General features: G+C 43.8%; 1 protein-coding gene and 1 pseudogene across 3 annotated transcripts in view; one reads left to right on the forward strand and one right to left on the reverse strand.

Moving 5' to 3' along the window:
• IPO11 (importin 11) overlaps positions 1-15,258 on the forward strand; it is a 217,450-nt gene that overhangs the window by 51,344 nt on the left and 150,848 nt on the right. For all 3 annotated transcript variants that reach the window (XM_051853725.2, XM_070056753.1, XM_051853724.2), the window contains exons 6-7: positions 9,856-9,988; positions 13,390-13,448. In XM_051853725.2, the coding sequence (XP_051709685.1) occupies positions 9,856-9,988; positions 13,390-13,448 (192 nt within the window). The remainder of the gene's footprint in view (positions 1-9,855; positions 9,989-13,389; positions 13,449-15,258) is intronic.
• LOC127492817 (ubiquitin-fold modifier 1 pseudogene) lies at positions 8,316-9,452 on the reverse strand (annotated as a pseudogene).

Consider the following 15,258-nt stretch of genomic DNA (forward strand, 5'->3'; position numbering starts at 1 on the left):
GTGCAGGGAATTAGGATTTGCTTAAACATTGTATACTTTTTTTTTTTTTTTTTTTTTTTTTTTTTTTTTTTTTTTTTTTTTTTGACAGGCAGAGTGGACAGTGAGAGAGAGAGACAGAGAGAGAAAGGTCTTCCTTTTGCCGTTGGTTCACCCTCCAATGGCCGCCGCTGCAGCCGGCGCACCGCGCTGATCCTGGCAGGAGCCAGGAGCCAGGTGCTTTTCCTGGTCTCCCATGGGGTGCAGGGCCCAAGCACCTGGGCCATCCTCCACTGCACTCCCTGGCCATAGCAGAGAGCTGGCCTGGAAGAGGGGCAACCGGGACAGAATCCGGCGCCCCAACCGGGACTAGAACCCGGTGTGCCGGCGCCGCAAGGTGGAGGATTAGCCTATTGAGCCACGGCGCCGGCTTTAAACATTGTATACTTAGATGTGAGTGTCGACAGCCTCTCTTCTGGAGGAAGGAAGGGTGGTTGTTTTGGAAGGTTAGGGGGGTGGTAACTTAGTTGAATATTCAGATTGGGGTAGAGTTTGGATGGGACATGGGTACTGCTTGCATTAATGTCCTTCTTTTTTGGGGAAACCTGGGGTGTTTGATGGCGTTTCTATTTGGGACTGGGGCACACAAGTGCTAATTGTGGCAGCTCGTGCTTGATGGGACGTCAGGCGCAGGTGCATGATGGGAAAGGGTTGCTGCGTCTAGTCCAGTTGGATGGGTATGGGGGGGTGGAGTTTGGTTGGTGTGGGGCTGTGGCACAAACGATGCTGTGGTCTCTCAGCTTCTTTTTGCCCACTAGCGCTCTGCCTGCCCATATCACTATGTCTTAAAAATCTTTTAATTTAGAATAATTCTAATTTCCTTCCTTTACCTCCTCATTTTAAATCATCATGCTATTGATTTGTTAAATAAACTAGGTCAGTTGCCTTGTCGACTGTCCCATCTTCTACTTTTGCTAATTAGGTTCAGGCTAAGCAGGTTTTGGTGTCTGTAGTTCATGGATGATATTGTCCCAGAATTAGAGATGAATTACATGGTTTTGATTTAAAACTTTTTTGGTATGAAGTTTTTTAAAGAGAATATTTTGAGGAAAGTAGCCCTGAGGCTAAAAGAGAAATTTAAAGTGCTGAAAAAGTAAAATTTACTCTTAATTGTAGAACCCCAAAACTTGGATTTGCTTGCCTTGCCAATAGCAACCCAATCATCTGCATTGGGATGATAAAAGAAAGTAAATATTTATTTGCAAAGTGCAGAGGAAGGAGTCAGACAGCTGTTGCTTAATTCCCAGACTTTGTCAGGGGTTAAAGGTAAGGGACATTACAGATTGAAGTTGGGTTAAGAGGTACTTGTTCAGCTTTTGTGCAGGTCTCTAGTTGGTTCTCAGTATTCATGGCCCTCCTTTGATTGGTCAGTGATTCTTCTGGGAATTTTGATGAGGGCAAAGTGGGCCTATGTTTCTGTGTTAGTTCCTTCTTGCTCAGGTACTGGGGTTCCTGGGAAACCTTCAAGAAAAGATGGAACATGGTATGACGGAGGAAATAAGTTAACTCCTGAGACTTGTGATGGGGGCCCTGTGGGGCTGACTGCACTACTCCCTCAGTTTAGTGACTGAATTTAGTAAGGAGGTTGAATTGCCAAGAAATGTTATGCTAAGAGAAGGGAGCCAAGAGACTGTGGGAGATTAGGACCTGGTAGTATCTAGTCTTTGCATCAAAAGCACCATGTAGCAGCCCTGTTTTCATAAGGGTTTGATTTTGGTACTTCAAGGAGTCCAGACTGTGCTTCTCAGTTTAAGTCACTGAGCAGTCAGTGGGTGGCACTGTTTCTTTTGGTATAGAAATAGCAAAAGAGCTTTCTGTGAACCAGTATCTAAGATGTTTCGCTCCATTCCTCCTTCACATTTTTAAAAAGAAAATGTAGAAAAAGTACCTTTTTCTCTTGCTTTATTGCTTTCTGTTTTTCCCAGCTGGATCTTCTAATATAGCAAACAGGAAGCTATGCAGAACTTTCAGATGCATGATAACTGGTAGTGATTTCTTCCTTCTTTTTCCAGGGTTTTTCCCCTTTATATGTCTCCCTCCTTTTATCATTAGGCTGGAAGAAATTAAAGAAAAAATCATTCAAACATCTGTTAAAAATGTTAAGGCAGACTTTATTCAGTGGGAACTACTACGGTGGAGTTTTCCAGTATGAGAGAGTGATTGGACTCAATTCTGAATCCAAAGAAAAGTTTGAATTTATAGCCCAGGAATGGAGGTGTGGGATGTGGTGCATTGTTAGTGAATGGAAAGTTACTAAGAGGCAGTGGTGGAAGAAGGGTTTCTGTCTAATCCAACCTGATAGGTTTCCTGCTGAAGGTTGGCGAGTGTAGTCAGATATCCCCTGGGAGATGGCGGATGGCGGTGATTGTCGCTCCCCCTCTTCGCGGAGGAACGACACAGGACCCTGCGCTGTTCTTTGGTCTGCTAGGCCCTCCCCGGGTTTGCTGCTGGTTCTTCCCGGGTTGGCTACTATCCCTTCCACCTCCGTGGAAGGGCGGTTCCCCCTGGCCACTTTCCCCACTTCCGCAGGGGAGTGGCACACCGCTGGCCGGCTCTCTCGGGGGCTGCACAGGTGTTCCTTCAGATAGATGTTCCCCTTAGATGTTCCTGGTGCATGTTGTCTCTCTCCTCCTTTATAGTCCTCTTCCACCAATCCCAACTCGGCTGCCCACACGCCGAGTACGCTGCTCTCCTCCAATCAGGAGCAAGATCAGCTCCTGCAGCTCAGTCAATCAAATTGGCGAGAGGCAGCTGCGTAGAAGTTGTTACTCCCTTCTCAGCGCCATATTGTGGGAGAGCAGATGCATAGAATAAGTCTTAATTCCAGTAACTTAGTCTAGTCCGAGTTGCTCCCCACAGGTGATGTAAAAGAATCCCAGTGAGTTACTGAGAGTGAGCAGATGTCAAGGGTGGAGGATGCTGGCTAAACTAGCTTATTAAGATTCTTGTTAAAACTGGATGATGCTGTGACAGACATGGAAATCCAAGTTAAGAGGAGAATTTTGAAGCGCCCAACTAACTTTGGTCATGGGGAGGCTCAAAGAGTCAAGGGGTAATTCTATTGCTGCTCTTCATTCCATTTGCCCTTATTTCTATGGAGCACTGTTGCAGGCAGACTAAAAAGAATCCTGAAAGGAACTTTAATAGTTAACTTATTTTGGGGCCAGTGCTGTGGCGCAGCAGTTTAACACCTGGCCTGAAGCGCCAGCATCCCATATTGGGCACTGGTTCGAGACCTGGCTGCTCCACTTCCGATCCAGCTTTCTGCTGTGGCCTGGGAAAGCAGTGGAGGATGACTCAGGTCTTGGGCCCCTGCACCCACGTGGGAGACCCACGGAAGGACGACCTTTCTCTCTCTCTCTTTCTCTAACTCTGTCAAAATAAAAAAAAAATTTCATGCTGCAGTCTTTTTCTTGATTCCTGTCACAAATCCTGTGTCCTTCCATCCATACCTGCTGTGTGCCAAGCATCTTACTACTTTTCACATTTTTATTCCTTATTTAAAGTAGTGCTTTCAGCCTGTTACTTTTCAGGGCCAGAAAGAGGGAAGAATGAAGAGACCAGTATCTAACTTTGTCATTAGCATCTGGAAATGTTGTTTGTTCTTTTTTAAGAAGTAGCGATGAAAATTTCAAACACCGATAAAAACAGTTTAAGGTGGGGTTAGAACTCCTAATTACTTGAATTACAGAACTTTTCCATGATTTTTTTTAAAGATTTTTATATTTATTTGGAAGAGAGAGTTACAGAGAGAGGTGGAGACATAGAAAGGTCTTCCATCCACTGGTTCACTGCTCAAATGGCCACAGTGTCAAGAGCTGAGCAGATCTCAAGCCAGGAGCCAGGAGCTTCTTCTGGGTCTCTCACACGGGTGCAGGGGTCCAAATTGGCCATCCTCTGCTACTTTCCCAGATGCATTAGTAGGGAGCTAGATAAATGGAGCAGCTGGGTCTCGAACTGGTGCTCATAGGGGATGCATGTGCTACAGGCAAGGGCTTTAAAACCTGCTGCACCATAGCGCCTACTTCATGATTTTTTTTTTTAATCATATTACTTTTTCTGGTAGTGGAAACCACACCTTTTTTTTTTTTTTTTTTTTTTTTTTTTGACAGGCAGAGTGGACAGTGAGAGAGAGAGACAGAGAGAAAGGTCTTCCTTTGCCGTTGGTTCACCCTCTAATGGCCGCCGCGGCCGGCGCGCTGCGGCCGGCGCACCGCGCTGATCCGATGGCAGGAGCCAGGAGCCAGGTGCTTTTCCTGGTCTCCCATGGGGTGCAGGGCCCAAGCACCTGGGCCGTCCTCCACTGCACTCCCTGGCCACAGCAGAGAGCTGGCCTGGAAGAGGGGCAACCGGGACAGAATCCGGCGCCCCAACCGGGACTAGAACCCGGTGTGCCGGCGCCGCTAGGCGGAGGATTAGCCTAGTGAGCCGCGGCGCCGGCCCCACACCATTTTTTTAAGATTTATTTTTATGTATATGAAAAGCAGAGTTAGAGAAAGAGGGGGAGAGAGTGAGAAAGAGGTCTTCTATCTGTTGGTTCATTCCCCAAATGGCTACAACTGCTGGAGCTGGGCCAGTCTGAAATCAGGAGCCAGGAGCTTCTTTCAGGTCTTGCACAGGGGTTCAGGGGCCCAAGCACTTGAGTCATCCTGTACTGCTTTCCCAGGCACATTAGCACGGAGCTGGATTGGAAGTATAACATCTGCGACTCAAACTTGGCCCCTGCATGGAATGCCAAAGCTGCAGGCAGTGGCTTAACCTACAGGACAGTGCTGGCACCTCAAGTATGATTTTAAGAGTGCAGTTACAAATGGAATAGAAGATGAGCTTATGGATCAAAATTGAATTTTAAGGACTTTACACCATAATGAAATGTTTCCTTTTATCCAAATTTTGTGACTGAGAAAAATTTTTTTACAGTATTCAGAGATGTTCTTTGATGTGCTTTCTTGTTCTTTGGTTTGGAGGTGAATGGGGAGGCTTTTATGATTAGTATGTAAGATATAATTTATACTGTGTGTAGCACAAGGGATAGAATTCTTTTTTTTTTTTTTTTTTAAGAGTGACAGAGAGAGGGAGAGATAGAGGGAGGAAGATCTTCCATCCATTAGTTCACTCCTGAAATGGCTGCAACAGCCAAGTGTGGGCCAGGCAGAAGCGAGGAGCCAGGAATTCCATCCTGGTCTCTCATATGGGTGACAAGGCCCCAGCTAGATGGTTCATCATCTGCTGCCTTCCTGGCTACTTTGATTCTGATCCAGCTTCTTGTTAAAGTGCCCGGGAAGCAGCAGATCACAGCTGAAGTACTTAAGTTCCTGCTGTCTACACTGGGGACCTGAATGGATTTCTGGGCTCCTGGTTTCTGCCCTGCTCAACCCTGGCTGTTGTGGTCACTTGTGGAGTGAACCAGCAGGTGGAAGAGCCTCCCTTTCTGTTCTTATCTCCCTATCACTATGCCTTTAAAATAAATAAATATTAAAAAAGGAAAATTTTACTACTAAAAATTATTTATTGAGAAAAATACAGAGAAAGAGCTCCCATCTGCTGGTTCACTTTCTTTTTTATTTTATTTTTTAAAAGATTTATTTTATTATTTATTAGAGAGGCAGAGAGAGGGAGGGAGGGAGGGAGGGAGGGAGGTTGGTTGGTTGGTTGGTTGGTCGTCACCTGCTGGTTCATTCTTGAAGTGGCCCCAGTGGCCAGAGCTGTGCTGATCTGAAGCCAGGAGCCAGGAGCTTCTTCCAGGTTTCCCATGTGTGTGCAGAGGCTCAAAGACTTGGGCCATCTTCTGCTGCTTTCCCAGGCCACAGCAGAGAGTTGGATTGGGAGTAGAACAGTTGAGACTCGAACCAGCACCCATATGGGATGATGGTACGGCAGGCTGCGGCTTTAACCACTATGCCACAGCACCAGCCCCAGGAAAAGAGATCTTTTATCAGCTGGTTCACTCTCCAAATGGCTGCAACAGTCAGGGCTAGGCCAGGCCAAAGCCAGGAGCCTTCAGCCTTATACTGGTCTCCCATGTGGACGGCAGGGGTCCAGGTACGGACCATTTTCAGAGGCTTTCCTAGGCACATTTGCTGGGAGCTGGATCAGAAGCAGCATAGCTGGGACTTGAATCAGTCTGATCTGGGATTCTGGAGTTGCAGGACATGGCTTAACCCGCTGTGCCACAACACCAGCCTGTATTTTTTTTTTTTTTTTGACAGGCAGAGTGGACAGTGAGAGAGAGAGACAGAGAGAAAGGTCTTCCTTTGCCATTGGTTCACCCTCCAATGGCCGCCGCGGCCGGCGCACTGCGGCCGGCGCACCGCGCTGATCCGATGGCAGGAGCCAGGAGCCAGGTGCTTCTCCTGGTCTCCCATGGGGTGCAGGGTCCAAGCACCTGGGCCATCCTCCACTGCACTCCCGGGCCACAGCAGAGAGCTGGCCTGGAAGAGGGGCAACCGGGACAGAATCCGGCGCCCCAACCAGGACTAGAACCCGGTGTGCCGGCGCCGCTAGGCGGAGGATTAGCCTAGTGAGCCGCGGCGCCGGTCCAGCCTGTATTTTTTAAAATAGTATAATTTTAAAACGTATTTTTAACTAGTTATTTTTAAGAAATTAAATTTTTATTTTTTTTTTATAGAGATTTATTTATTTAAAAGGCAGAAACAGAGAGGGAGGGCAGAAAGAGAGATCTTCCTTCTGCTGACTCACTCCCGAAATAGCTGCAATGCCCAGGGCTGAGCAGGGCTGAAGCCAGAAACCAGGAGCTGCTTCTGGTCTCTCATGTGGGTGCAGGGGCCCAAGGATTTGAATCATCCTCCACTGCTTTCCCAAACACATCAGCAGGGAGCTGGATCAGAAGTGGAGCAGCTGGGACTTAAACTGGTACCTGCATGGGATGCTGGCACTGCGGGTAGAGGCTTAACCTTGTATGCCACAGCGCTGGCTCCTAAATTTTTATTTGTTTTTGAAAGGCAGAAAGAGAGACACAATATAATTTTGAAAATTAAACAACAAAAAAAAGTTAAATCGGGGCCAGCACTGTGGTGCAGAGGGTTAACACCCTGGCCTGAAGCGCCGGCATCCCATATGGGCGCCGGTTCAGGACCAGGCTCCTCTACTTCCGATCCAACTCTCTGCTATGGCGTAGGAGGGCAGTGGAGGATGGCCCACTTGGGCCCCTGCACCCATGTGGGAGACCCAGAGGAAGCTTCTGGCTCCTGGCTTCAGATCGGCACAGCTCTGGCCATTGCGGCCATCTGGAGAATAAACTAGCGGATGGAAGACCTCTCTCTCTGTCTTTGCCTCTCAGTCTCTGTGTAACTCTGACTTTCAAATAAATAAATCTTTAAAAAAATGTTAAATGAGTACCTTTTCAGTTCAAAACAATATGAACTTAGTTATGCAAGTTAATAAATAACTTAAGCTTATCTAAGATTAGCTAACATGGCAGATTTTTGTGCTAGATACTGAATAGAGGAAAATCTAGACCAGAAATTCAGGAAATGGGTATTCATAAATCTCTGTCTTTAAGGATTTATTTATTTATTTATTTTGAAAGAATTACAGAGAGAGGTGGAGAGAGAGCGAGAGCGAGTGAGCATGAGAATGCTCTTCCACCCTCTGGTTTATTCCCAAAATGGCCACAGTGGCCAGGACTGGGCCAGGCCAAAGCCAGGAGTCAGGAGCTTCATCCAAGTCTCCCATATAGATGCAAAGGCCCAAGCACTTGGGCCATCTTCCATTGCCATCCCAGGCACAGTAGCAGGAAGCTGGATCAGAAGTGGAGCAGATGAGGCTGGCGCCGCGGCTCACTAGGCTAATCCTCTGCCTGTGGTGCTGGCTCCCCGGGTTCTAGTCCCGGTTGGGGCACTGGATTCTGTTCCGGTTGCTCCTCTTCCAGTCCAGCTCTCTGCTGTGGCCCGGGGGTGCAGTGGAGGATGGCCCAGGTCCTTGGGCCCTGCACCTGGCTTCTGGCTTCAGATCGGCACAGCGTGGCCATCTCTCTCCCTCCCCCTCCCCCTCCCCTCCCCCTCTCCCTCTCCCTCTCCCCCACTGTCTAACTCTGCCTCCCCCCCCCTCTCCCTCTCCCCCCTCCCCCTCCCTCTCCCTCTCCCCCTCCCCCTCTCCCTCTTCCCCACTGTCTAACTCTGCCTGTCACCAAAAAAAAAAAAAAAAAAAAAAAGAAGTGGAGCAGCTGAGACTTGAACCCATGGCCATATGGCATGCTGGCATTGCAGGCTGCAATTTTACATTGCTGTGCCACAATGCTGGCCTGCGAATTGCAGATATTAGCAACTTCCAACATGATCTCTAGGCATAATTCACAATTCTGAACCACGTTTTAGAAAAACATTTCTGACAATCTACAAAGGATTTATTCATGTTCTGTCATAGTTACAATTGCACTTGTTGCTGTGGCAACTTTACTTCTGCTACAAACTTTAAGACTGATGTGAAAAGTGTACTTTTAGGAACACTGAGTACTTTGTCCAGCAACCCTGCATCTGATGTCAGCGTGATTTTTTTTTTTAATATTTTATTTATTTGAGAAGTAGAATTACAGACATTATGTACAGACTTTACGGTTTGGAATGAATTTCCGCAGGTAACATTTTGTTTTCTGCTTGCAAACGCTAATTGGTTCCACATGGAGAGAGAGAAAGAGACAGACAGACAGACAGACATACATAGAGAAAGGTCTTCCAGCCATTGGTTTGCTTCCCAAATAGCTATGGGGCTGGAGCTGAGCCAATCAGATCTGGAGCCAGGAGCCTCCTCCATGTCTCCCACATGGACACAAGGACCCAAGCACTTGGGCCATCTTCTGCTTTCCCAGGCCTTAAGCAGAGAGCTGGATTGGAAGAGGAGCAGCTGGGATATAAACTAGTACCAGTAGGGGATGCTGGCATGGATGTTTAGCCCACTAGCCATAGCATCAGCTCAGTCAGTGTGATTTAATGGAAGTCTTTGACATAGTAGTTCTAAACAGAGACCTCACACTTATGCTGCTACTTAGTCCCAATTCCTCTTAGACTCTTACTTTTTATGATACTGTTACTCTCTACTTTGATACTATGTTGATTGAGAAAAATGATCACTGTAATACTCTGGCTACATTGAACCATTATGATTGAATAGTTTGATGTTACTCTTGGCAATCTTGCACATGTACTTGAGAATACACAAGAGTGACTGTCCCTGTTGTCAGGTACGCACACAAGACAAGGAGGCGCTAAGGCTTAGCCTGCCTGAGTTGGTGAAGATGTATTTGAACCACTTTGAAACTCATATGGTTTGCTACATAATTTAGATGGAGAAAGGAAGTTAGCCAAGGGTACCACAGCTTGTTGTCCTTGTCTCATACACCAAAAAGAATGACACTGAAGCAGGAGGGGATGGGAAGTATAATTTTTAAATGCCTTCATTGCTGGAAAGCCAGCTCTAGACTGTAGCTAGAGTTTTATAGTCTGTGGCTCTATTTTAAGGAAATGAGGCAGACAGCCTTACTCTCTCTTCAGAGCTGGATATGTGATGAGAAGTGTCTCATGACAGCCTAACACAGGAGACAAGTAGGTGTTCTCACACTGCAATGCAGGCATTATTTCAAGAAAGTAATATTTTAGTGTGTGTGTGTGTGTATGTGTATCCAGTGTAGAGTATACTTTGCATTGTGGCTAAGAAACATTCCCATAAATATTCTTTGTCTGTTTTAAATATCACTGAAAATGTGTGCTTAATTTTAAAACCAAAATGTACTATTTTGTAGTTTTAATTTATTAGTGAAATCCATAATATATCATGAACAAATTTGTTGCTGTTTTTTTGCAGTTAGCTTCTGGAATTTATAGTTTTGCCTGCTCTCTGTGGAATCACCATACAGACACATTCCTGCAACAAGTTTCTTCAGGCAATGAAACTGCAGTTCTTAGTTCACTTGAACGAACTCTGCTGTCATTAAAAGGTACTGTTATACTTGGTATATTCATTTTGAAACAGCCTACCTCAGAACAGTCACCAGATAGTTCCTGCAGATGGGTTTTATGTTTCCCATTGCACTAAAGGCAAGGCTTATTATGGTTTGTTTTTCTTTTATCAGAATAGCTCCTCCTCTACCCTGTGTAACTTAGGAAAGCTCATACAGCCAGTTGAGTGGATGGCTTTAAGTTATATTCACATTTCTGTGGCTTCAAGGTTCTGAATATTGTTCACATGCTTCACATGCTTCCACTGTTTGTTTCTGCTTTCCTTTTCTCATGCCGCGCCCTATCTTCATTGTTATGCTAACTTTCCTGAAGTTCTGTCCTTAAGGCTTGCTCCAGCTCTGTCTCCCAGTCATCTCTTCTGAGAGAAGCTGCATCTTTTCAGGCGGTGCCTCAGGCTCACTCAAATTTTAGAAGGTGCTCCGTGGGATGCTCTCTGGCCTGTGTCTTCCTCTGCTTGTGAGCATTTCCTTAGTGTACGTTTCTGTTTCAACTTCCCTGAGCAGTTTGCCTTGATGAATATCTTCCAGGGTTTCTTTCCCTTCCCCTTTCAATGCACACATGTGGCTTATTCTCTTTTTCTCCAGTCCCTCTCCTGTTCTGGTTGTTAGTATGCTTTGTTTTTCTTATTTTCATCTCTTGGATGAAAATCTTGGATGAAAAAATATTTTCATCTCTTCCGTTTCTCTGTTACTACAAGTCATTTTGCATTCTCTTCAATTTCACTTACAGGGTCACTTATCATACTTAGCCTAGTGCCTTGGAATCCCATTATACACTCTTGACACTACCCAAATGCTTCTCTTGCATTAACCAGACAGTGGATGCGTTAATCGCAAACTGTCAGCACATATTGACGAAAGCTGTGAACAAATGTGTGAGTGATTGTAAAGGACTGTTGACAGATTAAATCCATTGTACAGGTAGTTATACAAATGAGTGGGGATGGTTTTTGACAACGTCCATAAGGAAGAAATTAAAAGATCTTGGAAAGAAATGTTTTCTCATAAAGTATTAGAGCAACTAATATAAGGCTATATACCTGAAACAGTGTGAGGTACCATATTTCATGATAAATTTAAGAAATTTTCAGGAGTTCTTTTGATTGTAGGGTATTCTTGCCCTGTTAATCTCAAAGCCTAGCTTCTGACAAGGAGGCTGTTGCTTTATCTGTTAGTGTAACTCAAACTAATTTTTTCAGTATCTTCCGATCTCAGAATCTTAAATATACATATTAGCTTTGTTCTGTCCAGCTGTGAATTTCTGTCCTGAAGTGAATAAAGACTTAGGACTTAAATTTTTGTTACATATAATCTCTGAGTTTATACCTTTATGCATTTTATGTCTTTTAGATATCCATTATTTCATTCAAGAAATTTGTAGGTGCTTAGTACTGAGGAGACAGACATAATAAAATGAATATGTGTAAAATGACATTGTGGCAGAGACCTTATATTGATTGGATAATTGACAATGTAGTCGGAAGGCCTCCCCTGAGAAAGTGGTGTTTGAACAAAAATCCTGAAGGATGAGTAGAAGTTAGCTGCATGGTAAAGGGGTAAAGGAAAGATCCCCTTGGGTAGGATGGACCAGGTAATTACATAGCAGCTTCTGAGTTGTATGTAGTCAGTGGTTTCACACTGAAGGAAAATCTGTAGACAGTCAATTTCTAAACCTATTTTTAGTATACCATCTTTAGGCTTCTTATGAGTACTGTCTACACAGGGGCACGGAACCTTTTTTCTTACAAGGACCATTGGTGGGCTATACAGAATTATCAAACTTAAAAGTTAACCAACTATAGATATATTGAATTTCAAGTTCTGCCTTTCTGTTGCTTTGTAATGGCCAGGGGTTCCCCACCCTGGCTCTAAAGGGTAATTCTTTAGTCATGTAGATAGCAGTGCTTATGTAATAAAGTGACTTTCAGTTTTGCATTTTATACTTCTTTATTTTCGCTGAATTGTACTGTTTTACATCTATTATACTATTGGATCCTTTAAGAATCCTATGAAGTAGCATTTATTAATCATATTATACAGTCGAAGACAGTGAGATCTAGAAAAGTTGCCCAGAGTAATACAGCTGTAGACACTGGAGCAGGGATTTAAATCTGGCTTTGCCTTCGAATCTGTTATCTCACTTTTCTATAGACTGTAGTTTCTCAGTGTTACTCATAAATGGGATGCTTACAGTTGAGCACCATAGTGTGTTAATAGGAATTAATGTTTATGTCCCTTTTAGGAGATACTGTACTTGTATTTAATTTAATATTGTCCAAACTAAGTGAAGTTTTGAGTTACTTGAGTTGTAGCTTAAAATTTTTGGAATAGAAATAACCTTAATTTCAGTTACTGCAGTTAAGAAGTACTAACAGTTATTTAAGTTGAACGAAATTAAAAAATTATTTATTGTATTTGAAAGGCTGAATTAGAGAGAGAGAGAGAGAAAAATCATTCATCTATCCAAATGACTGCATTGGCTGGGGCTAGGCGAGGCCAAAGCCAAGAGCCTTGGAACTCTACCCAAATCTCTTATGTGGGTGACTGGGGCCCAGGCATTTAGGTCATCTTATGCTGCTTTCCCAGGCACATTGATAGGGAGCTGGATTGTAGGTGGAGCAGCCAGTACAAGAATTGATACTCATATGGGATGTTGGCATCACAGGTTGTGGTTTAACCCACTGCACCAAAATAGTGGCCCCAAATTAAACTGAAATTTTTTTTTTTATTATTATTATTATTATTTTTTTTGACAGGCAGAGTGGACAGTGAGAGAGAGAGAGACAGAGAGAAAGGTCTTCCTTTGCCGTTGGTTCACCCTCCAATGGCCGCTGCGGCCGGCGCGCTGCGGCCGGCACACCGCGCTGATCTGATGGCAGGAGCCAGGAGCCAGGTGCTTCTCCTGGTCTCCCATGGGGTGCAGGGCCCAAACACCTGGGCCATCCTCCACTGCACTCCCCGGCCACAGCAGAGGGCTGGCCTGGAAGAGGGGCAACCGGGACAGAATCTGGCGCCCCGACCGGGACTAGAAGCCTGTGTGCCGGCGCCGCTAGGCGGAGGATTAGCCTAGTGAGCCGCAGCGCCGGCCCCAAATTAAACTGAATTTTACAGTATAGTTTTAGAAATGTCAGTATTTATAATTGGCAACAACATACTTTTAGGTGTCAAAAGAACTAGGCTTTAGATCCCTCTCTCTCACTAACTAAACAGCTAAATATTCAAAAATTATTTTCCCCATCTAGTAAATGAGACGATTATGTCAGATGAATCACCAAGCTTGATTAGATTTTATAATTCTAAGTCTTTGTTTATGATTGTCATTTTAGTAGGATAAAGTTTGAAGACTAAAATTCAAGTAAAAGCCTGGTTTTGCTTTTTAGTGTTACGTAAATTGACTGTTAATGGATTTGTGGAGCCACACAAGAATATGGAAGTGATGGTAAGTGATAGAAGTAATTTATTTTTTGTGATTTTTGGGACAGTGCTTGGTATTTTCCTGAATGCTTTAAAACATATTCTTTTGAAATTGATTTAAAATAGTTGTTGTTAAGTAACCATTTAGTTGTTGTTGTTCTACCATTGTATGTATTAATTACAATATATTTTTGGAATTTGGTCTGTTTTCTCTACATCAAAGCCCCTGCTGTGTGAAGAAGAGGAATACTTGTCAAGACGTCCTGGTGCATGAAGTATATTAATTTGAATTAAAATGAACTTGTTTGATTTAGATGTTATTATAATATTACCAGGTCCATTGTAGATAGTTATTTATATCTTTACATTCCCTTTGTTAGTTTTCATGTATTTAAAATTAATTTAGTTTTTCCTTTGATCATAACATGTACATGTAAAAACACATGGTTCATGTTCAAAGTAAAGTGCTCTGAGTAGAAAATTACTGGTAGCTAGCTGGCGTAGAGACTTGCTGATGTGGCAACCACAAAGTTCATGTACTTGTAAACCTCTCGTGAAAAACAGGATAATAAAATGGGGAGGGGTCAGCTTGGCAGAGCAAGGGAACCATTTCTGAGAGGTGGAAACTTGAATAGGAGTCAGGGGGTGGGATTGTCTTACATAAAAACAACAAAAAACTGGTGTCATCTGGAAGATTGTAACCCTGTAGTACTAAGCCAATGAGGAAATGGGGGAGGGATCTGTGTGTCAGGAAAATAAATTGCCTGCTGTGACTTTATCCGTTGTGCCTGTCTGTTGGGCACCTGATATTGGGATACTGTCATTAAAAGTTTTGCTTTTGTTCTACTTTGTGTCCGAAGTCCGTTCCTTGGGTTTGGACAGGTGGGAGTGTTTCCCACAGTGTTGGAGACTCTGTTTCCCACAGTGTATATTCTTTGCCATCAATTAAAAACAAATAAATACAAGAGAGAAAAACCTTATCAATGTGCCCATCACAAGTTATGATGTATATTCATTGTTGTTATATGGTCATCTATATTTTTCTGTGTAAAAATATATGGCTGCATTTCCCCCCTAAATAAAATGAAGTTTTATTATACTTACAGTGGTCTTTATTAGTTTGCATAGCCAGTTTAGCTCAGCTAAAGCCTTGATTTTTGTGCATTGCCTTGAGCTCTACAGGAGTTGAGGAAAGCATAATCTAATTGGGTTTTGGGTCTCCCTTAGGGGAGATTTGACCTGAGCTACTCTTCTTTGTTTTTATTTTTTTGTGCTTTTTAAATTTTTTATTTTTTTTAAATAAACTTATACTTTAATTCCATTTTTTCACAAAGTTTCTGGAGTAGTACCTTTTTTTTTTTTTAAGATTTATTTATTTATTTGAAAGTCACAGTTACACAGAGAGAGGAGAGGCAGAGAGAAAGAGAGGTCCTCCATCTATCGGTTCACTCCCCAATTAGCCACAGTGGCCAGAGCTGTGCCAATCCGAAGCCAGGAGCTAAGAGCTTCTTCTGGTTCTCCCATGCGGGTGCAGGGGCCCAAGGACTTGGACCATCCTCCACTGCTTTCCTGGGCCATAGCAGAGAGCTGGACCGGAAGTGGAGCAGCAGGGTCTTGAGCTGGTGCCCATATGGGATTGCTGGTGCTTCAGGCCAGGATGTTAACCCACTGCGCCACAGCTCTGGCCCCTATTTTTATTTTTTAAAGGATTTATTTATTTATTTGAAAGGCAGAGTTAGGCAGAAGCTGAAAGAGAGAGAGAGAGAGGTCTTCCATCCGCTTTTTTTTTTTTTTTAAATCTGTAGCATTTGTATATCAGTAAGATGTTGATTGAA

Source organism: Oryctolagus cuniculus, chromosome 14 (assembly GCF_964237555.1).
Source record: "Oryctolagus cuniculus chromosome 14, mOryCun1.1, whole genome shotgun sequence".
NCBI classification, from domain to species: Eukaryota; Metazoa; Chordata; class Mammalia; order Lagomorpha; family Leporidae; genus Oryctolagus; species Oryctolagus cuniculus.